At 40.0% G+C, this 26435-nt stretch overlaps 1 protein-coding gene across 3 annotated transcripts in view; it reads left to right on the top strand.

Moving 5' to 3' along the window:
* The first annotated feature begins 7645 nt into the window (after positions 1-7645).
* SFXN1 (sideroflexin 1) overlaps positions 7646-26435 on the top strand; it is a 40558-nt gene continuing 21768 nt past the window's right edge. For 2 of the 3 annotated variants that reach the window (XR_012640512.1, XM_074960543.1), the window contains exons 1-2: positions 7646-7726; positions 26019-26193. Coding sequence is in view for 2 of the 3 variants with exons in the window: in XM_074960543.1 (XP_074816644.1) it covers positions 26024-26193 (170 nt within the window). In the remaining variant the exon portion in view is untranslated. Of the gene's footprint in view, positions 7727-18978; positions 19017-26018; positions 26194-26435 lie in introns of those variants that run through there. The other variant, XM_074960544.1, reaches the window with a different exon arrangement.

Genomic DNA, 26435 nt, shown 5'->3' with positions numbered 1-26435 from the left:
ACTGGCCCTATATAGGTACACAACATGACAAGAAAGAATACAGAAAGCTTTTCCTTTCCACTTGAGTGGCTATAAAAATGGGCTACCACAGTCTAAATTCTTGAATATCTGGGGCCATCTGTTATGATCCTTACTCAGTGTTTATTTAATCTTTACGCAGGCAAACTCCTGTTGGTCTCAATGGGCTTATGCTTAATTAAGGACTCTATAAACATTGAATTAGAGCAGTGGTTCCCAAACTTGTTCCGCCGCTTGTGCAGGGAAAGCCCCTGGCGGGCCGGGCCAGTTTGTTTACCTGCCGCGTCCGCAGGTTCGGCCAATCGCGGCTCCCAGTGCCCGCGGTTTGCTGATCCAGGCCACTGGGGGCTGTGGGAAGCGGCGCGGGCAGAAGGACGTACTGGCTGCCGCTTCCAGCCGCTCCCATTGGCCTGGAGCAGCGAACCGTAGCCACTGGGAGCTGCAATCAGCCAAACCTGCGGACGCAGCAGGTAAACAAACCGGCCCGGCCCGCCAGGGGCTTTCCCTGCACAAGCGGTGGAACAAATTTGGGAACCAGTGTTCTAGAGGCCCAGAATGAGAACTGGTATACAAATAGAGGGAGGGATTTCAGTGAAAATAAAAAAATACTTTTGTAAAAATGTTATGCAGAAAATTTTGAGTTTTCACTGAAAAACTGAAAAACAAAAATTTTTGGTCAAAACTGGAAAAGTTCAGTGTGACGCTAAGCCAGACAGGGGGAAGCAACCAGCAGACTGGGTGACCTGGAAGCAATCCTTAAGGACATATTAGAAGAATATTGAAATGGTAAACAGAATACAGCCTTAGTGAAGGGAGAGAATAACCATATTGAGAAGAGTACAAACCTACAGAGCATAAATTTACATCTTTGTAATTTAATAATGCATACATATTAGGTGGACAAAATCCTTCTGAAAACCAGATGACCAGAGCTAGACAAATAGTAAATACAAGGAATTATCTATATATGTTTATATTAGGGCTGTCAAGAGATTAAAACAATAAATCACACTGTTAAACAATAATAGAATACCATTTATTTAAATATTTTTGGATGTTTTCTACATTTTCAAATATATTGATTTCACTTACAAAACAGAATACAAAGCATACAGTGCTCACTTTATATTTATTTTTATTACAAATATTTGCCTGTAAAAACAAAAGAAATAGTATATTTCAATTCACCTAATACAAGCACTGTAACGTAATCTCTTTATCATGAAAGTTGAACTTACAAATGTAGAATTATGTACAAAAAATAACTGCGCTCAGAAATAAAACAATGTAAAACTTTAGAACCTACAAGTCCACTCAGTCCTACTTCAGCCAATCGCTCAGACAAACGAGTTTGGTTACAATTTGCAGGAGATAATGCTGCCCACGTCTTGTTTACGATGTCACCTGAGAATGAGAACAGGCGTTCACATGGCACTTTTGTAGCCAGCATCGCAAGATATTTACATGCTAGATGCACTAAAGATTCATATGTCCCTTCATGCTTCAACCACCATTCCAGAATACATGTGTCCATGATGATGACAGGTTCTGCTCAATAACGATCCAAAGCAGAGCGGACCGACACATGTTCATTTCATCATCTGAGTCAGATGCCACCAGCAGAAGGTTGATTTTCTTTTTTGGCGGTTCGGGCTCTGTAGTTTCCACATCGGAGTGTTCTTTTAAGACATCTGAAAGCATTCTCCAGTTTCAGGTGACATTGTAAATAAGAAGCAGTCAGCAGTATCTTCTGTAAATGTAAATAAACTTGTTTGTCTTAGCAATTGGCTGAACAAGAAGTAGGACTGAGTAGACTTGTAGGCTCTAAAGTTTTACATTGTTTTGTTTTTGAGTGCAGTTATGTAACAAAATAAATCTACATTTGTAAGTTACACTTCTGTGATATGGAGATTGCACTACAGTACTTGTATGAGGTGAATTGAAAAATACTATTTCTTTTGTTTATCATTTTTACAGTGCAAATATTTTTAATCAAAAATAATAATATAAAGTGAGCACTGTACAGTTTGTATTCTGGGTTGTAATAGAAATAAATATATTTGAAAATGTAGAAAAACATCAAAAATATTTAATAAATTTCAGTTGGTATTCTATTGGTTAGCTGTGCGATTAATCACAATTAATTTTTTTAATCGCAGTTAATTTTTTTGAGTTAATCATGTGAGTTAACTGCAATTAATCGACAGCCCTAGCTTAAAATAAAAGGAGGGGAGAGAGGGTGTATGTGAAGATACTTGTGCTATTTCTTTAAAACTATACCAGGATGCAAGACAGTTTGTCTGTTTTCCATTGTGATCACTTTGAAACAGGGGGCAGGAAAGAGCGGGAGCAGCACAACTGAGTATCTCCCCTAACTTTCAATAATCTCATGAACAATCCAGTCCTTAATTTAAAAACAAAAGCTATGATATGCTATAGGTCAGATGTTAAGCACTAAAGATCAAGAAAATGTTTGAAATCAAAGAGCCAAATAATTCGTACATGATCATGTCAAACATTGGCATTTTTGTTTTTAGAAGAAGCCACTGTGCAAAAATATCTCCAGTGATGTTGAGTTGTTTTCAATTACATTTTAGGACCAGGCACTGAGAGTAAATTTCTTTCCTGTCATGGGTTCTTTCCTTCTGCTTTCCTGTGAGCATTTCCCTGTTGCTCCTTTTTTCGGCAATATTTATAAAAGCAGAAGTGAAAATGATAAAGTAAATTAAAAAGTCCATTTTTATTGTCAGGATTGGCCTTTGAACCACACATTTTTCCTTTGAAGTTTTCATGAAATTGATTGATGATCCAATTTGCTCGTCATCCAGATGAAGTATATAACTATCCTGTTACAGAAGTGACCAGTAATACTGTTAAGTGTTATGTCAGCTTTTTCATTATGCACTTAGCTTCATGATATGATCCAGAAGACCACTGGTGCCAGCTAGGAAAAGTTCACTATTCTGTGTCAGCAACTCCCATCAGGCCTTACAAAGTAACTACACCCAACACACTGTTTTCATAGTACTTATCCAAAAAGTATCTTGAAAGGTTGCAAATGAAAGCCGATGTCACACTGGTCATTAATATGATTATGAACTGTTTGTACTGACACTATATAAAGAATTATTTGATTTATATTATATATGATTTCAGTATATGTATACATATATATCATCTATATCTATATCTATATCTATATATATATATACTGAAATCATGCTTTAAAGTCTGCAACAAGGCAGAGTAGACAAACAAATCTTCTGCCACACAAAAGCATGTCTATTTACCTATCCCTGTATCCAATGTAAATAAAGCATTGTAAAGCCAACACAATGGAAATGCTGTCTGTATGTGAAGTCAACAAAAAAATAGTGGGGAGGGCATGTGAAACCAATGGGGGAAGCACACCAGAGAACAAGCAACAGGGGAGAAGAGTCTTATCTGGGGATGAACTTTAAGAGGGGCATCAAAAAGGTTTACTGGACTATTAGAGGAAGAAAAAAGGACCCCTTTCATATCCTTCACTACGGAAAGCAAAAAGAGGGTGTTTTTTGCATTCATGTAAATTGCATCCTGGCCATGTGGACTTGCGATGCTGGGAGATTGCTTTAGGTGAGAAATTGCTTTGGAGAAGGGTTTTAGCATGTTACAGTTAAGTTTAGACTCTAAGAAGCATATTATGCCTTGTGTTTTACATGTAACCTGTTGTTCTTATTATCCTTGCTTACAATCTCTTACATTTTAATCTTTGTAATGTGATTAGGTCACACCTGACAATTCTGGAAGAGTGCTCCTGTTGGGTTCCGGGAGATGGGTGGGCACAGGGCCGCCCACAGCTAAATGCCCCTCCCTCAGCCTAGGGGAGGAGCCACTGAGCCGGGGACTCAAATAAATAAGGGGGACAACAGAAGAAAAACAAGGACAGGTGTGAAGGTCAGAGGGTCAAAAGTAGGGAACCTGACGGGGACACCAAGCAGAGAACCCTGGCCAGCGCTTCGATCTGGAAGAATGGTCCTGTTGGGTTCCAGGAAGTGGGCGGGTGCAAATTATGGACATCTGCATCTAATTAAGGGCATACAATGACCTTTAAAAACCTCTTTTAGTGGGGGGTGAGAGGAAGGATGAGAAGCAAGCTACAGAAGGGTTGTTTGCAGTGAGGGGAAAAGGGCTTCTCCTAGGTAAACAGATGTTTTTTCTCCATATGGGGAAATCTTGTGTTTGTTTCTGTTTGGAGAGGTTCCCCATGTAGCTGGGCCCAGAGTGGGTTAGAGATGGTGGCTGGCAATTAATAGCCAGCTTATTACCCAGTGGGATTTGGGAAAACCCATGGGATTTGGGAAATGTATTTTTTTGTTTGTTTAAAGAAGTCCCTTGGGCTAACCCTGTCCATATTGTAAACAAACCAATGTGAAGTAATACCACAACTCCAATGCCAGAGAGAGAAATGCTGAGCCCTCATGTGATGAAACAGGTGCATTATCACAGCACATAAACTCATATTTGTGTAAGCAGAGTCAGGATGAGCTCCACCCTGACATCTGGTGGTGAGTTGTGGCAAGTTGGGGAAAAGAACTTCAGGGGCTGATCTCATTTGCATAGGCACACTCACCCCGCCTAGCATGAGCCCGTAGCTGCTGAAATGGTCACTTTGGCTGCTGTGGGATCCCCAGTTTCTCTGTTATTGGGGCAGGAAGAATAAATTGTTATTATCCTGATTATGTGAATCAAAGACAGTGGAACTGTACTTGGTCTTTTGGTATGGTGGAGGGACTCGCCATCAACTAAGTAGCACTCGCTAGGCAAGGGACATGGGTTCCAAAACTCTGTGAATGGAGAGAGAGTATTAATACCTGGTGGTATGAGTCCCTGATGAGGGTCTTACATGCCAATTGCTCTTCTTCCTTTTCCTTTCTTCCCTCTTCTCCCCACTCTTCCCCTCCTCCTGCCCCCCCGTGGAATTTCAGAGCCAGTATTGATTCTATTAGGAGTTTAGTTACAGGCTGCTGAGCTCAATTCACTTTGGGCCAATGCTGCACAAGCACTGAGGCTACCCTACTACAAGTTGAAGTCACTGAGTGTTGTGTTAAGTAGTGGGGGGGCCTGAAGATATATTGCAGAGCAATTTGCGGGATGGCTGGAGCAGCTCCTGGGGGGGGTGTGCTGGCAGAGCAGAGCGATTCGTGGGTCTGCTGGTAGAGCGGAGCAGAGCCCCACGGACAGGTGGGGCAATCAGCTTCAGACCACGTAAGGTGCCCCTTAACCCTCCCATTTCCACCTAGGCTGGGAGGTAAAGCTCTGCAGATAAACTTTCAAACTCTGCACTGACCAGGGAAAGAGACTTTTGTGTTGTTGGACTTTTGGGACTTCGGGTGACTTTTGGTTTGCTGGACTCAAGAACCAAAGGGAAAGAACACAGCCCAATTTGCTTGGGATGGGTTTTGCTCATGGGTTGTGTTATGAATCCTGTTGGTGGTGTTTCCCCAACATAATGCCACATTGTTTCTCTCTGTTATTAAGAGGCTCTTGCTACACTCAGACTCTGTGCTTGCGAGAGGGGAAGTATTGCCTCTTAGAGGCACCCAGCGAGGGTGGTATATATTTGTCCCAGGTCACTGGGTGGGGGCTCGCGCCTGTTTTGCATTGTGTTATTGGAATGGAACCCCTAGATACTGAACCCGGCCCTTGTTGCTGCCAACTCTGACGGGCAGAAGGGTTACATTTGTTTTCACTTTAAGTAGATTCCAGTGCTGTGCTGTTATAAAGGATCTGATCCTGAGTTGTGCCAGCTAAGCAGTGTGCACGCTCTCTCTTTGAAGACAGCTTACCTTGTTATTGCTGTGAGTGTCTTGTGACACCGGCTGGATACTACAGCAGGGCTAGGATGTTGATATGTGTCTGTCACTAGCCTGCAAGAGGGTGCTTGGCTGTGACCAGAGGCTGTTGGTTTCAGGGAACAGAACGACAGCAGGCATTAGGCAAGACTCTCCACGCTAAGAGCAGGTGGTGAGGTGTCTCACAATCAGAAGTACCCCTACATGAGCATTACACATGACATGTGATATCCCAGCAGCTTCACGTTATGTTAAACTGAAATCTGCTAGCCTGTAAGTGTTCTGCCTGACAGGGCTGGCACAAGGTGAACTGTCCTGATGTCCCCTCTGCCCTTTTCATACCGGGAATCTGACTACTTAACATCAAGGAGGAATTCAATAATAAACTTGTGAATGCAATGCAGGCCTTATGAGCAAACTTAAAATAGGAAATCAGTGCGGGCAGAACATGTCTCCTCCTGAGCAGCCTTAAAATGCCATACCAGCGCACACAGCTACCATGCTGATGAGTGTGGAAGGGCTAGGCAGATACCCATGCCTTGCAATAGAGAGCCTGATTTGCTGCAGCACAGAAGTGCAAATACATATTTGGGGATTCACTGTATGAGCTTTGAACACCTGAAGTGTTGATTAGATCCTGGACCTATATATCTAGATCTGATTTATCTTAGAAGCAAATCTTTCAAGAAAAGCTAACACACACGACTTCACAGAAGTGTGAGTAACTCATCTAAATCAAAAAGAAAAGGAGTACTTGTGGCACCTTAGAGACTAACCAATTTATTTGAGCATAAGCTTTCGTGAGCTACAGCTCACGTCATCGGATACACAGTATGCATTTGATGAAGTGGGCTGTAGCTCACGAAAGCTTATGCTCAAATAAATTGGTTAGTCTCTAAGGTGCCACAAGTACTCCTTTTCTTTTTGTGAATACAGACTAACACGGCTGTTACTCTGAAACCTGTCATCTAAATCAGTTGAAAATTAATGTTTTGTTTGAATGTTTAATGAAAATTAATGTTTTGTTTAGCACAGCTTCAAGTACCTGAAGGCCTGCAAATATAATTTTGAATTTACCTTGTTCATTTTAATTAAAGATAATTGCATGTATTAAAAAAAATAATAATAACAAACTAGCGAGGTTTCTGGCTGTTCCAGGTCTCCCAGGCCAGCCTTGCTTTGGAGGCAAGTGTCAGATTTTGAAATTACACCTTCAAAACTGCAAAACTTTAATTGTGGAAAGATGATCGTAATGCGGCACTTCTCGGACCCGGGCACCCTACAGGCACCTCAGCCCTCACGGGGATGGGCGGGCAGGATAGGTGCTGGACCGAGGGATGCTGAGGGTGCCGCCGCACCCCCCGGCTTGACGTGTTTTACATCGTCCACAGGGTTGACAGTTCGGGTCAGTGGCTCCCAGCAGCCCGGCTCTACCCATTGCTCCAGCCCCGCGGGCGGGGAGCGGAGCAGGGACTCTGCTTAGCCAAGCTCTCACTGGGTTTGGGGCGGCGCAGGGAACGGGGGAAGGGCAGTGCCCCCCCGGGGGCTGCCAAGGGGCCTCATTACAGAACGGAGATAACAAGCTACGGCTAATACCAATGATTTCCCCCACCCACCCGGCTGCCTGCCCCGCCCAGCTCTTCCCCGCCATCCGCTCCCCCTCCCCGTTCCTGCCCCATGGCTCCGGCCTTGCTGCCCCCGCCCCGCGATCTCCCCCCCCCCCCCGTCTCCACCGGGGTCTGCCCCCTCCCCCGCTCATCTCGTCTCCTCCCCTCGCCGGGCCGGGCGCCCGCCTCCCGCTCCCGCCTGCCCGGCACTGGCTGACTCTCTTCCGGCGGCGGGCTGTGCGGAGCGGCGGGCGGGCAGCGGGCGCGGTGAGTACGCGACAGCGGGAACCCCGCAAGGGTTAACGCCACCGGCCCTCCCCATCCCCGGGGCGCTGGGGCAGCGTCCCGGGGGCGGGCGGGTTAAGCTTCCTTCCGCAGCCCCCTCCACGCGTGGCGGACTGGGGGCTCCTCTGTCGGGCAGCCCCCACTGCAGCGAGCCCCTTCCCGGGCAATCGCATCCCCAAAAGACCGGGGACTGGGTGGCAGCTTCCCGGGGGGGAGGGGGGTGTTAAGTCCTTATGCAGAGTCCCTCCCCTCTAAGCAAGAGGGAGGCCTGGGGGTCACCCCTAATGCAGCAGCCTCCCTCCAGATTGGACCCCCCCTCCAATTAATAAACAGGCATGACATTGCAGAGTGAGCGGGGGGAGGGGGGGTCCGTGTTTGGCCCGTACCCTCCAGGGTTGGCTAGTAGCATGCCCACGCGCCCAGGGGGACCGGTGGGTTCCTCTCTGCTGGATCTACTGCTCCTCGTGTACACCCCCCCCCCCCCCATACACACAGGTGACTCGACTAATGCACCCGGCTTGGGGAGGGATGTATAATCAAGATGAGGGCATTAAGGAGGCCGGGGGGGGGGGGGGGACGACGACACAGATTTATACCTAGGCACAATAAAGATCCTCGGTTTCAACCCTTTCCGGAAAAGATGCATTATAATGGGGAAAAGTACCATGATGAGGGCCACCTGAGAGTCTAGATAAAGAGAAATAACCCCTGCTTCAGTTTCCTGTTGACATAGATAAGGGGAAGAAAACGCATTAACCCTCCGGAGGAGGCAAGTTTGAAGCAGTTGCCTTTGGGGATGAAATGAAGAGTTTGAAATAACTGTTCCTTAGCAAAGAAGCTGTTTGAAAAAACAGGGGAGAAATGTGTGGTGAATGCCCATGTGCGTGGTTCAGGGGCGGCAGGGATCAGAGGAGGGGTTGTAAATTGAAAGCACGCTGCCGAGCTGGCTGCTGCTGCAAACCTCTAGCATCTGGAAGTGGCTTCAGTGCAGAATGATGAAATCTCCCTCCAAGTTACACACCAAAGATGGCTGCTGTATTGAGGAGTCCGTCTCAGCAGCAGGCCCTATCCATTTAACACAGACTACAGCTTTTGTTGCTAGGCTACAAACAGGACTGACTTTTTGCCTTATAAATCTATCTGGTAGTGGTGTTGTGATGGGAGGGGCTGGTGCTAGCATGTGATGTGTTTTTATTAATACCGTTGGGAAAGTAGACATTGCAATCAAAGCTTTCTGGTTTCTATGGATATTTACCAGCAAATGCTATTTTAGGGGAGAAAAAAATCTGGCAACTCATTTGTAATTTTCTTTCTCACTATCTTGGGCTGCTGCTGACTCCCAGTTATCATCTTTTTAAACTGGGGCTGCCAGCATAACGCAGAGAGGGAACAGCACTGCTAAATGACAGAGATAAATCTGAAATATGCTGAAAATTTGGCATCATGTAAAGATGCTCCTCTCCCCAAAATTATCCTCCCTTAAAACAATCTAGCACTAATTATACTTAAAATGAGAGGTGTTGGCCTGATGTCTCTGGAGCCTGAAGTCTTTTTTATGATCAGAACAGTTACAGTAGGAGTAGTTGCAGTGTGTGCCACCCCATCATTGTCTGTCAGACTGCCTCAGCCTTGAGGTAGAGAGGTCACCTTTTCCAGGTGGCAGGGAGTAGTTCGGTCCCCAGGGTCTTCAGCCTTGGCTACTCCACAGAAACTGTCAAAAGACATGTCATTGTGATGAGCATTTTCAGGTCTGGGGGAAGGATAATCCATATCCATTGGGGACAAGACTGAGACTACCCAAAAAGAGTACATCTACACAGTAGTTAAACACCTGTGGCTGGCCTGGGTCAGCTGACTCGGGGTCAGGCTGCAAGGATGTAAAATTGCTGTGTTGGGCTCTGGGATCCAATGAGGTAGGGAGCAGAGGTCTCAGAGCCCAGATTCCAGCCCAAGCCCAGACATCTACACAGCAATCTTTAACTCTGCAGCCCAAGCCAGAGTCAGCTGACCTGGGCCAGCCATGGCCATGCCGCAGGTCTTATAATTCTAGTGTAGACATACGCAAAAAAGGTGACCAGGGTCGGATCACTTGATGATGACCTGTTCTGTTCATTCCCTCTGGGGCACTTGGCATTGGCCACTGTCAGAAGACAGGATACTGCGCTAGATGGCCTTTGGTCTGACCCAGTAGGGCTGTTCTTATGTTCTTGAAAGGGCAGTGTGTTAATTTCAAAATTAAGCTACTGAGAATGGTTAGCAAATTTTTATAGCATTAGCATCATTATAAATCATGCTGTGATGTTTGGCGCATCATAATAAATTATAAGGGTGTTGGCTCAAATTAATAGCTACTGCTATTCGCTTAAATGAGCTTTTGCATCACAGCAATTTGTTTTCATGCCATCTCCCATTCTGATGGGCGAGGTTGCACAGGGTTTGAAAAATGTACCTAGCATCATAGGTGGCAGGTATAATAGGCCAGGGGAGGCTTTGCCTCCCCTAGCGCTGCCGCTGGACCCCGGTTGCAGGTTCAAGGGGGGAAATGTTTGCTTTTTATTATGCTCCATGCAGGTTCCTTCCCTGTCTCATGCAGGTCAAATACATCCCTGCTAGTCTTTCTCTGGAAGCACTCTGCTTCTCCAGTTAAAGCTGGACCTCCCACACAACCTGCCTCCTCCCCATTCAATTTATGCTGGTCAGACACACAGTGTCCTCTGCTGGAGTGGCAGGAGGACCCTTGGCTTATCAACAAAGCCTGCTGCTATGGTGAAGGCATCTGGGGCCATTCTGTTGGACTTCATCCTGCCCAAAACCAGGGAGCATCAGGCTGAGGATCAGGGGGATGTTGGATAGAGTGAAGGAGAGAAACAGTGGGTCCCCTGTCTGCCAGCACAGCAGAGAATGCTTGTATAAGGAGGCCCTGCAAAGCAGAAGGGTTGCGGGGGAGGAGGCTTTGCTGACACCAATTCAGCAGAGCCCTCGTCTGGGATTATTGCCCCCCCCCCCAGTGCCTTTGCCTAAGGTTTTGGAGGTGGCAGTCCCCCTTGTACATAAATGCTGCCTCCTCAATCATTAGCAGTGTTGGAACCGTCCCACCCACCCGTCATAATAACATTAGCTGTCCCCTTTTTACTCTGGCGCTAGAGATGTCCATCTGTAGAGTTAGGAAGGCATCACTGCATCAGTTTATACTTGGTTCACATTTAGAAGTTTATGTTCACAATTATACGGTCTGGAAACTTTATTTTATTTTTATTTTATTCAATGAACGCTTGGATTCTGCAGAAACTGGTAACACTTGTACAGAGAAGATTTCTGCTCACCCAGGAGTTAATGAATTTGTCACTGTGATTTTAGTAACCAGTACAATTTAAAATGTTCTAAAACCTTGAATTCTGACTACAGCTAAATTCAGTGCTTTTCATTTGTATTTTAATGTGAGTAAAAAAGTTACCAAGTGTATCACCCTTCGAAACCTCATCTAATCTGTGACTAATTGAATCACATATAGTTGCTGCTTCGTTTGTGACTCTTGGTTCAGGTTACAAAGTAGTTATGGAACATTTTACATTTAATAAAGGAAAAAGTGAACTTTGAAACATTACAGTTGAGAGTTTAATTCCTGACGACTTCTGAACGTGCAGTTTTCAGACCCGTTGCAGCTACTGTTGTTATCCTTTAAACAAAGTTTAAAGTCTTCCCACTGCTGCTGATCCCATGGTAAAACTAACAGTAGCCTTTGTACTAAAAACTGTTGTTTAGACTTTGCTCTGGTTTGTGATTTCATTTTCAGGGGAGGACACTGTCACTTCTTACGATATTTTTAAAATTTATTCCCCATTAAGTTTGGTACAGGACACTTGAAAAAAAATTGCAGATGTTTCCATCTTATCAGAGAGTGAGTAAGAAGGGGCAAACTTGAGTGTGTTTGGTAGTATTGCTTTTAGATGCCCCTTCAAATTACCCTCCTAAATACCAGTAGGGGATCAGAAAAGACAAAAACTATTAAATGAAGTTTCTGTCAAAAACTGATTTTAAAAAATTAGCCAATTAAAAAATGAGTTGAGAGTGTCCCTCAAAGAGTTCTTATCTGTTATGCACAAACATCTTTTATAATGTCTTCTAAAGTGCCATGCACACCTAACTATATATGAAGATAAGGGCCCACGTCTGAGGAGTCTAATCTGAGGCCATGATTCTGCTAAGAATTGCATATGGACTACTCACAGTGCATCAAGTTAAGCACAGGCATGGGTTGTTGTTGGGGTTTTTTTTGTTTGTTTGTTTGTTTGTTTTGCAGGACTATGGCATCCCTCGTCCCAACCAATGAAACTACTCACACAGTTAAAATTATGTCTGTTTGTCAGTGTTTGCAAGACCTGGGCCTAAATGGAACATAATGTAGACAAAGGAGGAGGAAGAGATGCAGGAGAGAAAGTTATGCATAATTTTATGCATCTGACTTCTTTCTTAACAACATCTTTAAGACTGTATTGAAGTTAGACTAAACTGACATAGGAGAGGTTTTTTTACCCAACTAACTTAATCTGGAGGCAATGTGGTCCAGTGGATAGGACATTGGACCTGACCACTGGATGATACTGTTGTAGGAGACCTAGTTTATATTTCCAATTTTGTCATTGCCTTTCTCTCTGTCCTTTGACACGCCGTCAAGCCATATAACCTCTCTGTGACTCAGTTTCCCCATCTGTAAATTCAAGATAATGATTCCTTCTTTCATGAAGCATTCTGAGATCTATAAGTGAAAAGTGCTTAATAAATATTGTTGTTTATGATATTTTTCCTCATAATCTTGAATTCTGGATTAGAACCATCTGGATCTATATGTCTGAGTTTTATTAAAAAGTAAATATACTTTGAATTCAAGTGGTGGACGTGTTGTGTTTTTGGAATCAGTGAAAAAAATTTATTATCAAAAAGTAACAAATAAAAAAAAACCATGTTTATATATCCACAGCAGAAGCAACTGTTTAACTGTGTTATATAAAAATATCTTTGGGGTTTTTAATACTTTCCCATAGTGCATGTCCTTGCATTGTGACAATCACTTCAGCTTGACTGTTCAGTGTGAATTATGTTAATAGTTGACATGTCTGCATAATTAATTTTGTTTTTCAGCATCTCTGCTAGTGAGCTATTTGAAAAGGAATGCTGACAATAACTGGAAGTTGAATACCTGATGAGATAATTGTGCTGCTTGCGTTTAATTTTCTCAGATCTTGAAGCCTCAGGGATGAAAATGTTGTGGCGCTGTTGATTCAATACTCTTATTAAATAGATTATTCCACTTCTGATGGTGTTTATTAAATAATGTAATCTCTGGAGGTGATAAAATAAGATGCCAAAAAAAAGAGCAGTAAATGATTTGATAGCTGTTGAGCTCTGGCTTCATCAGATGGCTGTAGCTGCTGAAATCTTTTTACAAGATTCTTTCATTTACTTCCCATGCATGCTCCCTTTAAAAATTTTTCATTGCATTTATCTGATTTCCTGAGTTATCTTAATTTTATGTAACCAAAATGTTCATTATTTTTCTTTTCTTACCATTTTATTAGTCGTAATATTCAGGTACAGATTTTGTATCACTAAAGACATAGTTCTGATCACAGTATAAATCAGGAGTAACTCCATTGGAGTGGAGTTAAACAAGTGGAAAACTAGTGTAAGTGAAATCAGAATCAGGTCTTACATAATTTGTTATAAAATTTATTTGATCACTTCTGTTGTTGGATTTTTGTGCCTTCAGACTGGTTAAGTCTGGCATTACTCTAGGGTAATTTAAAACTAGCTTCTGAAAATTAATGTATCTGACTAAGAGCTGATTAAAATAGTGTTACAAGATCGCATGAATACAAGGTATTGTACCAGTTCAAAGGATCTTTGGCTGCAGGCTCATTATTTCACCAGAAAAGAGAACTATGCCTTCCAGTTAAGTAGGGCGTCTTCAATACATTTAAAAATAGCCATGATAAAAATACCTTTGTGGACAGTTCCCATTTCTTGTTTCACAGTTGAAGTATTTTTTATATATAGGAGTATCTTTAAGTATAGGGATAGTTTCCAAAGTATTTGTTAAAACACTTTGCTTGTATAGTTTAGTTTTATGGGATTTTATGTACGTCTTCACTATTTACTAACAGTGGATGATAAGTTATGCAGAACAGGAAAGAAATACATGAACTGTTTTTTTCCATTCAGACTGTTGGCATCTACCTCTCTGTTGTTAACAGATGGTCTACCAACCAGCAAAACAAAACAAAAATTGGGATTTTACAATCCCAGTAGCACCAAGGACAATACTACTATATCAAAAATATTTCTGTGAAAACTTTGTAAATTTGGCAAGACAAGGAAATATCCTTGCTCTTTGTTAGGTGTATACCATTTTAACAGTGCTTTCCACTGTGAAATCAGAAAGCTTAGCAGCCTCTTTTTCAACTTTTAGGTGACAGCAAAGTGTGGGCTCCTTACACTATTACTCTTTATGTGTTAAGAGGACTTAGGGTTTCATTACACTCAGATAAATTTATTGTCTGAAGTATACAGAATTATCTTGAATCAATGCATTTTCACTTGATACAAACTGTCTTCTTTGCTCCTTGGATTGTATCCATCACATTACTGGATGATACGATGTATTTTAGAATTTTCATACTTGCTTTTATTTTCTCAAGATTTGTGCATCTGCCAAATATACCATATACAGAAAAAAATCCAGAGGAGGAAGAAAACTTTGTTTTCTTAGGCAGCTGCTAATTAAGTTCCCCATCTTTCACTGAACTCCATGTGGACTGACAGTTGTGCCCACACAGAGCTCCAAGCAGGATTGGAGCTAAAAATGGTGAACATAATTGTCATTGGTTTTCATTGTTCATGAATCATTTAACATTTTGAAATGTTTTACCTGTAGTAATGAAAAATATGGTGTTACAATAATTTTTAAAAGATAAGTAATGAACATTCTCTGCCATGACATTTATCATTCTTTCCTTGGTGCATTAAGTTAATGTGACGAGGTGAACAAAAATCGATATTTTTTTTGAAAAAATCATAAAGATCAGATTTTTTTATTAAATCAGATTATTTTAATTTGTTAAATTATTTTTTCTTTTTAAAAATAAACCTCTTTAAAATATGCTAAGGCCTAATATTATTATTATTTCTTAAACATTTTAAATTAAAAATAAATATGCTGAATCCATGAGCATCTATCAAAAACTTTGAGTTCAAGGCTTCTTTTCTATGTAAAGAAAGAATCGGGGGAAAACATTTAACTTTTGAGGTCAAGCTTTATGAATATGGCACAATAGACAGTAGAGTTTGATCTTGTGCTGGTGGGTACAAGACTCTGATGTCATCACAGGGGCCCAGCCTCTGATTCCAGGAAACACCATCAGGTATCTCATTAGGATCATCCACTGAGCCAACCTGGGTGGTCTCATACTCCTGTTTTTTGGCTTTGCCCTAATGGAGCTCTGATTTGACTCAGTTCTCAAATTATGAATATTTATAACCCCACCCAGCATGGAAACTTACTCTCCAGCACATGGAAAAAACCTGACGTTTATGTACCCAAATTTTAAGGTTAGTTTGTTTAATCAAAATAATCTTATATGCTGTTTTGTGTGTTTAATTAAATTCCAGTTACCATCCTAATGCAGCTTGACGCAAATCATGATCAAAATGTTAATTAACTAGTAAATAGGCAATATATCATTTGCCATTTTCTAACATACTAAAAATGTATTTATTAATAAGAATCTGAAAATATTAAACTATATAATTGCTTAAATAAATGTATATAGTTATAGTGTACCCTCCTAGGTAGCAAAAAGATGGGCCAAATCTAGTGTAAAGGTTCTGTTTAGCTGTAAATCAATATGTTTTAATGGTCTTATCAACCAATGAGAGTGCATCTTTCTTTAGAAAATAAGTTTAATCCACTTTTCCATTTCCAGTTGATGATTTATCAAGGCTTTCCACTTGGTGATTAAAATCGCAATTTCAATAGCCTTGATTTAAATCAGTCCATCCAATGAAACAATGTTGTTGGCCCTCTTCGTCTTATTTAATTTGTAGTCATTTGAACATTCATCCTCAAGGAAAATGTAAACACTTGTTTTTGATAGAGATGGCTCATTCCCATATGAAGGAATGCCAGTCCTTTCAACAGCTGCTAGATTTAACAGTGCATCCTCTCCATCCTGTCTTGCAGTTGAAGCTTCCATTATCTTTTTCTGCTTTCTACCTACTCCCATATTTCAGATTATCCATATCATTTTCCATTCTGTAAAGACTGATAATTTAAATATCACAGTCTTTTGCTGCTGAAAACTTGCTGAACTGATGCACTTCACATTTTAATAGTTAAAACGACAAAACACACAGCTGCAAATCCATTAGTTGTGGGCCATTGTTATTTCTTACGGATGGTGATTAAATCTAAGGAGCTAATATGTTAATTAATGAAGATACTGTTTTAAAGTAACCACCAAGAGTATGAGCCTGTAACTACCAAGAGTATGATCCCGCCCTTGAAGTCGTGATGAAAATTGTGTGTAGAGAGGTTATGCAGGAAAGTGTAGCAGAGAAAAACAAAAAGGAAAATAGGAGACCATGAGGCTATTAGAAATCTGAGTTCATAGATTTTGTGTAGAATTGGTTGAAAACCCAGTTAAAAATGCCCTGGGAATTTTTTTAAATTGTAAAAATGTTAAAATTTCATCAAAATGTTTCAATTGTTGAAATATATCAGCAGCTCCATAAGTGATTGAAAACTTGCATTTTTGTGACAAAATACTTTTCATTAAAAAAATCAGATTTTTAATAAAAGACGTAGTGGAAAACTTGAAATGATTGAAACAGTCAGTTTCTACCAACTCTAGTTATGTAAAATGGTCAAAATTACACGTCTGTTTGTGGGTGCAAAAGTGTCTGAGTGTAATTTACACAGAGAGGGTCCTACTTTAACAGACGCATTACACCCCTTGTTAATTTCTTTTACAACTATGGATCTTACCCTCCTTGTGTAAATTACAGCAATTCGGGCTTGCTTATTCTCACTTATCAGTCAGTAACTTACAGTTCACCTCTGAATTTGGCCTATTGAATTTGGCAGAATGGAAGCTGACTTAAAATTTTACATGCTCCACACCTCTCAAGGAAATTCTAGATATTTTCCCGTCACTTTAGTGCTGGTTTTATGATCAGAAGAAACACTAATATTTAAATGAATGCATAACTTTACAATGTTAGCATTACTTTGATGATTAAACCAGCATTCATGCAGCAGAAGATTTTGTGCACAGTCCCTGGCACTGTGTGAACCTTATGTAAATGTCAAAACCTTTGTAAAACAAAATGACACTTTGAAATGAATACAGCTTCTCTTTGTAGACCTCTTTCTTAAATATGGGAAAGATTATATAGCACTGTGGAAGAATTCATCACATTAAGTGTTAGAGATTAAAAATGAGCTATTTGCAACAGTGAATCAAAGCAAAAGTTCATTACCTTGAATATATGGAACAGGTCATATTGGCTTCTTTCAATTTACTGTACATTACAAGCTAACAAAATCTGAAAATTGTACTGAACTGTTAGTCAATGAACAGATAACTAATTGTGTTTCATATTAATGTAGGTTTACATTTTTATTTATTATTTGAATGCTGGTAATATTGTTGATGCTACATAGAATTTAGAGGAAGGTACAGCACATGCCCCAGGGAGCTTGGAAAGAGTACAATTCAGATACACAGCATGCTGGGTCTCAACATTTGGAAGTAGCAGGATTTATTCTTTTCCCCCCTCTCTTTTTCTAAGCAGCATTTTATTCTTAGTAAAATGTATCTGCCCCTACTGTATAATGATTTGGCCAGACAAGTTTCTCACATGTGATCAAACATTACCTACGTGGATCTGGTAGAATCACCTGCATCAGTATCAATAGTCTACCTACTAAAATTCCTAAAATAAAGTACCAGTTTATGCTTAATTGATACATCTCCCAGAGATCAAATTGATACCTAATGATATCAGTGGCACTGAGTCTTGCTTAATTACTTTTGGTCCTCTTGAAAATTGCTTGGAAGTTTCAGCTAACACTTAATGTGGGCACCCTTTTTGAGTAAGGCATGACCAAGAGAGCATAAGATGCTTTTGATGCACTCTGTGGGCTGACTCAGTTTATTTCCACATGCTAATTAACAATCTATAAAGCACATTAGATGACAAGTGGGAATTCTTTTTCTTCCTTCCCTCCCTCCCCCAACTGGATAATTTATGAGAATTTATATACTACGCTATCATAGAACAGTGGTTCCCAAACTTGTTCCACCGCTTGTGCAGGGAAAGCCCCTGGTAGGCCGGGCCGGTTTGTTTACCTGCCGCGTCCACAGGTTCGGCCGATCGCGGCTCCCAGTGGCCACGGTTCGCTGCTCCAGGCCAATGGGAGCTGCTGGAAGCGGCGGCCAGTACGTCCCTCGGCCCGCGCCACTTCCAGAAGCTCCCATTGGCCTGCAGTAGCGAACCGTGGCCACTTGGAGCCGTGATCGGCCGAACCTGCGGACGCGGCAGGTAAAGAAACCGGCCCAGCCCGCCAGGGGCTTTCCCTGCACAAGCGGTGGAATAAGTTTGGGAATCACTGTCATAGAGTATGTAAGTAACTGCTGTAGCAGAGATGGTTAAAGATTAGTATTCAGACATTCTGGGTTCTGTTCTTGGCTTGGACTTGCCTTGTAGCCATGAGCAAGTTATTACTGCTTTGCCTCAGTGTCCTTATCTTTAAAATGGGGGAAATGATACCTCACAGAGGTGTTGAGAAACCTGATAAGTGTTGTTAAAGGTCTTTTGAGAACCTTGCTAAAAGTCACTGTATAAAAGTAAAGTATTATTAGATTTTACTGGTCTATTAGCAGTTACTTAGTTATCATGAAAAGTACCTTCAGCATTTCAAAGTACCTTTATAAATAGCCTGTCATTGTGCCAACTTGTTTCTTTTGAAGTTCATGAATTAGAAAGGTGTTCCGCTTTTTGATGAAGGAAGGTTGCCAACTCTCTATTTAAAAAAAAATGCAAATAGACAGTGCTGTCTCCTAACTAAGATTCCCTTTCAATATAATAATAGAAGTAGAGTCCCTAACCTCCCACCCCCATATTGAATTGTTTTTATTATCCTTCTAGTATCCTGGGGGACTTTGAGCTTCTCTTGTGTAAGCTGATTGTGGAACTTTGAAATATGAGAGATAATGTAAGTTATCTGTATATTTAACATGTACTGAAACTATATTTACAGTACGTTTGGCCAACAGTGTTAGTGCTCTTTGAGTCCCCTGGTTTATGGTTACTTATTTTAGTAAATATACAGTAGTTTTGAATATATTTACGGTACTTGGAAAAATCCCCACTTTCCTGGATCTCTCTCCGAGAAGGAAAAAGTGAAGTTCGTGATGGAACGAAGTTATGACAGAAAGGAAGAAAGAGGTAGTAAGTAGAGCTGGTACAATAATAAGTGACTATATTTTTAAAAGTTCACTGGTAATTATTGAATAATTCGGTTGACATACACTCCTATGCAGTATTAGACTGACTCCTTAATTGATCAAAGGATATTTAGTGAATATATCATTTGATGACTACTTGTGAAATTCATTGAATAATTATATACAACAAATTTTGTTTTCTGTTATTCAGCTAGGTAATAAAACTGTATTAAATAGAAAGTTGATTATTCTGAGTACAATATTGAATTGCAACAACAATCAGCACATAAAGGTGCCATTTAAATTGCAAGGCTCTGGCCTGAAAAGGAGTGGTGGCAGTAGTACTTTTAACCTTGGCAAGAAGATGTAGCTCTTGGGCTAATAGGTGTTGGGCATCAACTGCAGTAGATAAACCTTTTTTATCTGGGGTCCAATAGTGAATTCTGCTGCAAGTGAGCAACTCCCAGTTAGGTCAGTGGGAACTCTTCATGTGCCCTAATCATTACTGGAAACTATTTGTCTTTATTTCATCTTTATTTTTTCTGGTTTCACAAGTTTGTGTTCTATTTCACATTTAGGTCATGTGGTTTTTTTTTTCAAGTCCCATTTGTTGGAAAGACCTTGGTACACTTTGCTTTGACAAGGCCAGCATTCAGAATAGCTAATTTGACTTTATTGCCAAATAATCCAACCTCTTAATCCAATGCAATTGTCAAAATAAAAGATGTGAGAACATGAACTGCTTTGCGAGTCTTTGAAATGACCTGTGACAGCATAGGCTTCTGTTTATTGAGACAGTAACAACGTTCCTAAAACAGCATTGCACAAGCAGTGCATCACAGACCTCCTGTAGTAAAATAGCCAGGCTAATAACACTTGTCGAGCGAAACATTTAGATGCTTAAATGATCTTAACACATTAAGAGTATAAACCAGGAAAACAGGCTTAAGATATCAGACAGTAGTGTTCACTGGCTGCAATATGCACTCATGATTTGTGCTTTTTGTTTTTGTTTAGTCAGATGTTTGCAGCCTTTGAGTGAATACCTCTTTATACTGCTAACCTCTGCACCGCCAGGACAAAAAAGTGTCAATTTATTTATACAATTTACAGTTTTTCTGGTGCCAGAATAAATTAGGGGACTAGAAACAAAAATCCATGTGGTTCCTGACAAGGAGAAATATGTATGCATACTGTAAACTTTGTTTATGAGTTTTAGCAGGATAGCAATCAGGTATTGACTGATGTTTAAGTAAGTAATAGGATTTGTTGTCTAGCACAGTAGAATGTTTGTTAAAGGATAATCTTGGAACTGGCTGAAAACAGAAAACTTTTTAATGTAATGGCTTTGTTATTTCAATCTTCTATGTTTGACAGTATAGACTAAATGTAAAAATATATCTTGACAGGAGATGATTTGTTTTTATTTAGATTGAAAACACTATAAACTCAAACCTTTTTTTCTTCTAAAGAATGGTTGTTTAACTGAAAGAAATAGTGTATAATTATCAGGGACATGCATAAAGGAATAGTATCAAGGTAAGTGGGAACAAAATATGACTTCTTCAAGGTCATTAACAAGTTTTATTTAACAGTGTTCGTCCTTGTATGGATCATTGGGTCATTCCACAGTTAACCATTTACTGTGCTGGAAGGTAACTCCTAATCTGTTACCTGTCTTTCAACCAGTTTCTTTCTAATCCATGACAGAACTTTGCTTCCGTTGACTGCTTAGTTTCCTTCAAAACCTCTTCTGAAGGACTTTGTCTATTCTGTTCTGGAAAGCCAAATGAATTGTATTTGCCAATTCTTCTTTTTCCACTATTATATTTCATGTATAACACAGCTGCTCTGCATACTTGGTAAGATTAGTTGGAGCCAATTTTGCCTTCACGTGTGTGCCAACAGTCATTGATTTTGGTAGGAGGGGGGCAGAATCTCAGTGACAGGTCTTGTGGGGATTAACAGCTTAGAAAACTATGGTGTCTTTCATAATATGTGAAATGTAGTAAGCTATGCATGGTGTGTGACCACTAGGCCTTCATTGTAATTTAAACAATAAATAATTATAAAAGCATCCAAAAGGTTCTAGATGTTGTGTAGACATAAAGGAAGACAAAGCCCTTTCCCTGAATATCTTATAGTTTAAAAAATCTTTTCTGACATAAGTGCATGGAGAGGGAATATCTTTGTCAGAGCCATCAGTTCTCAATATTAACTTTGTTTACAAAATAAATTTGTAGTCCCCATGACATATGTTACAAAAGGATTTAGGGGCCTACGCCCCAGATTTAGGTATTACTGTGATGCACAAAACCCCCACTTGGCTGCTGCCTAACTCTTTGGGTGCCTAGGCTCAGTCGTTGCCTACATTTTCACTGTAAAAGTTACGTGGGCACCCAAGTTTCTGCTTCTGGGCATGCACCTAGCTGCCTTAGTGAGGCACCTGGAGGAGAGGTGGGAGACACCTTTTCAAATATCTTCTCAGGCAGAGGGGGGGAATTGAATCAGGGTGAGTACTCTGACCATTGGGTAAAGATTATAAGGAAAGGTATCTCCCTTTGGCTAGCTTAGGTCACTTCCGACCTAGAGTGCTGGGGCTTTTGTGGATCCCACCTATGTTTCCTCATCCATTGTATAGGGAGTCTAGGGGCCTAACCCAGGGTTTGTAGATTCCAGTGATTTTGTAGGTGCCTAAAAGTCCCTTTGTGGATCCGGGCCTGACTTTCGCAAATGGTTAATTTCTTGATTCCAAGGACTCTGAGGTTTTTTAACCAATAGCATCAGTGGTCTAAATCGGCTTCCTAATCTCCAGTATGAATATGGATGGCATTTTATATCTGTCACAACCTTTTGCTGTTTTTAGCTCCTTAGGATAGGAAGAAGACCAAGAAATTTCTATCTGTAGATAACTTAATTGCTTTTCCAAAGACTTCCAAAGTGCTCTTGAGGTGGAAAAAAGGACTTTGAGTAACCGTTCATGTCTGTGGGATGTGTTAACCTCTCCACCTTTCATGAATGGACTAGTTCTGTTTTGGTGTAAAATTCATATGTTGAGGATGTTTTTAGAAGTTGTGTAATAAAGTGCTTCTTTTTATACTTTTTTCTCTAGACATCTAATTTTGATTAAATAGTCACATGCAATTCAAACAGCTTTCATAATTTGTGCCTGATCTTTATCCATTAGCGAGCAAGCATCAACTAAGTAAAAAAAGAAGCTAAGTTAAGATGAAAATACTCGTCAGAATTTGTTCACATAGAACTATCCAGGTTCAGTGACACGACAACCCAAGTTTAATTGTTGAACTCCAGTGTATTCACTAATTTTCTCACAAACAGTATTTGACTTGTCTTTGATCAGAATATGAAAGAATGCCGTGTGGAAGGTGTGACATACTCCACTACAATGTAGACTAATGAGCAGCTGTGCCACCCTTGCTCTGCAATCTTGGGTGCCTTATGATGCCTTGCTGAAGCAGTTCCAACCTGGGCTGCTCACAAACAGCCTTCCAGCATGCAAGTTACTTCCTGAGTGTTTGTGTGTAACTGCAGCCTGCCAGCCACACTTGGGTTACACTCTGGCTCTCACTAGCCTTTGTTGTAATGCAGGGTGACCCCAACACACTCCCGGTCTTAAATTCCCCCCCAGAAATGTATGTCCTGTACTGCCCAGCTCTCTCCTGGATAATACAAGTTTAAATGAAATCCGTTATTTCTTTAATGGAAATAATATGCACACAACTCACCACCCCAAATGGAGTTTTCCAAACACTTCAGTTTAAACAGTCTGGATTAGATATAACAATTAAACCAGTTTATTAACTACAAAGAGAAGGATTTTAAGTGAGTACAAGTTATGAGACATAAAAGTCAGAAATGGTTACAAGAGAAATAAAGATAAAACACAACTGATGCCTAACTTAACAAACTATGTTAAATTCAAAGCAAAATTTTCTCACCACATGCTTTCAGCCATCTTACTGACCAGACTTCTTAGGTCAGGACCTCTTCTCCCAGAATACAACTAATGCTTCCTTTGGTGCTTCAGGTGCTTTGAATGCAATGGACAGGGAGAACGAGAGGGGTGCCATGGAGTGTTTGTCCCTCCTTTTTATGATGCCAGTCCCCCGCTTGAAAAAACATTTCCAGCTGGGTACCTGGAGACAAAAAGTCCAGGGGGAAGGATGTTCCCTGCTGCTTTTTTCTCGCCTGTTTGAGCTTCCTTTGTTTCCCTTCCTGCTTGATGACTCTGTTTACTATGTAAATGCAAATTAAGCATTTTTGAGACAGACCTATTTGCCAACCTCAGTTTGGAATACGTGTTAATAACGCCATACAGTAGAATCTTATAACTTCACATACAATGTTGCCACACATATTTGATCAGGTCAGTATTCACCAGCAAATTATGAGTTTTCAAATGATACCTTACAAGACATGTCTTGTACAACAATTATTACAGTAGTGTGTAGGCATGTGAATATAGAGGTACATTCTATCACAGGGGGATCACTTTTTTCCTATGCTTTATGTCTCATAAGTACAAAATATAAAACACACTAGGTTATTACTCTGCCAAGATCTGTATAGAAAAGGCTTGTCTTTTAAAATATATTTGGGCCAAGTTTCAGTGTTGCACCATATCAGGGACAATTTGAAGATCAGTGTTTAAAATATGCTATTTTAAAAGTTATTTTTATTGACCTATCTAGTTTGTTTTAAATTCTGCTTTAACATTAGAATATTTCTAACTGACCTAGATCTGATTTTTTTAAAGATTTTGTCCTAATACCAAACTTCTCCATTTCTCACCTTATGATGACAGAGGGGGAAGACTGATATAAATTACTGTACGGACAAAACTTTGGAAATTCCTTTTTATCAATTCTCTAGCTATATAAATCCTTTTAAAACTTATCCATATCTGGTTATGTTTATGGCTCTTGAGTGACCCTTAAAAAGGTGTTTGTAGATCAGGCTATGAAAATATTCATACAAATAACAAGGCCCTATCATGAACTTTAATGGTGTGTCTTCTCTTTAATGGGATTTTGCAATATAGATTTATATTTACTGTACCTGTACAAGTTAATGTTGAATAATTATTGAATCAAAATCACACTATATAATTAATTTTCGTCTGATAGAATCCTGAAGCTCCAGTTAGATAACAATGAACCCAACAGGGATGCAAATATCTTTAAGTTTGGCATTTTAACAATTAAAAGTCTTAACTTTTGGAACTTCACCTCGACTATTAACTAGATCTTAATGGTAGCATACTGGTACACAGTGTATTGGTTTCTCCTGACAACAGTGCAAATATCATTCTCACAAAACATTTTTCCTTTTCTTAAGTCTAATTAATTTTGGTGGTTTGTTTTGGGTTTTTTATTTGTTTCAGAACATTGAACAGGTTGTAGAAATCCACTTTTAACAATGCTATAGTTGATACAGCCTGTATTATACTAGGAACTGCCTTCTTTCATGAGGATGCTAAAATTGTTTTACAGTCACAAAACTTTTAATTTTCTGGGCCCTAGCCCCTATAGACATGGACATGCTCCATTCCCAGTGACATCAGTGGGAGCTGAGCATGTGCTCTTGCTGGTATGATCTTTTGTCTGCTTTTGATGTAGTGTCTCTACAGTGAAACTGTCATTCTCTCAAGGTCTTGTGTTTGATCACATAGTGGATTGTATGTGTTTGCTTTTCTCTTCTTTTTCACTGAAGTCTGTAAGTCTGTGGTTGTTTTCAATACTAGACAGAATATCGTACAGTTTAAAAATTCATGTTTAGAAATGCATTGAAAAAACATTATTTTTATGGTCCCATATAGGCCCTTAAGAAACAGTGGTTTGTCTTTAACATCACTTCTCAGTCAGATGTATAAATTTGTTTATTAACCCCAACCAATCATTATTCATTAGCATTTTCCATATACTTATTTAGTGATTAGACAGAATGAATATTGAGCAGATGATATTTGGTCTTGGTGTGGAAGCAACTATTATTACTGCAAACTATGAATAAGTTACCCTGTTCTACTGAGGTGGCAGAACACTGCTAGGTCTGTGAGGTTAACTGGCAGAGGTGCTCTTCCCGGCCTTTATGCCTAGGAAAACTGGCACACCTTCTTCGTATTATGGATTGCTGGGTAACACTTTTTAAAATAAAGGATAATCTACAGTAAAAGATATTGTATTGTGTGTTCTAACTTTAATTTTGTTTTGTTGTGCCAGAATTTTTTTACAGGCTTTCTCACAAAATACAGTGGTAGAAGAATAGTTCAACTCACTTAAAGCATGTCTTCTCAAAACATTTAATTTTTAATTCGCTTTAAGTCCCCTTATTCCAGTCTGGTGGAGTGTCGCGAGAATACATAATTAATTCAAGTAAAGCAAATACTAAACTAGTATTTTGCATTATCCATTATTTTGTGAGGCTGTTATCAGTAAAATTCTGCTCTTCGGTTACTTATCTTCTGAGAACCATTCTTTTACTGTGCAGCTATTTAAGAGAAGGAATGTAGAAATATATATGTATGTTCAGATCAACTTGCACTTGTTCCTCGTGTGACTGACAGCTTTGTTGTTTGTGGAAAGCATATGGGATAAATGCATTGCGTTCAAAGTATGTACTTGCTCATTTAGGATTTTTAATGGAATTTTAGAGTGTTTGGCACCTGGCAAGATTACACCCTTAGAGGTTCTCGGTACATTATGTATTACAAGAATTATCAAACTGAAATCTTTTTTCTTTGCACATAGAGTTCATGAAAATGTCAGCAGATATACCATTAAACATTAATATCAAGGAACCCCGTTGGGATCAAAGCACTTTTGTTGGAAGAGCCAATCATTTCTTTACTGTAACAGATCCCAGGAATATTTTATTACCTAATGAACAACTAGAAAATGCAAGAAAAATTGTGCATGATTACAGGTATGATAGTTGGATATATTTGGTCATCAGTAATAATGACAGTTTTTTTCTTGGACCTTAAGTGATTGTGGTTTGCTAAGTGTCACTCATATCAATAGGTGATTATATCCATCTAATGAAATATTTAAAACATTTTCAAAGCAATATCGCTTCCTCTAGGTATTCTATTGTATCTTCTTGTAAAGCCAAGTAAATGTGATATTTATGTTTCTGGAGTTATGAATTAGCATCTAGAGTTATGA

The sequence above is a fragment of the Natator depressus genome, chromosome 8 (assembly GCF_965152275.1).
Source record: "Natator depressus isolate rNatDep1 chromosome 8, rNatDep2.hap1, whole genome shotgun sequence".
NCBI classification, from domain to species: Eukaryota; Metazoa; Chordata; order Testudines; family Cheloniidae; genus Natator; species Natator depressus.
This window is presented reverse-complemented; position numbering and strand designations above follow the sequence as displayed.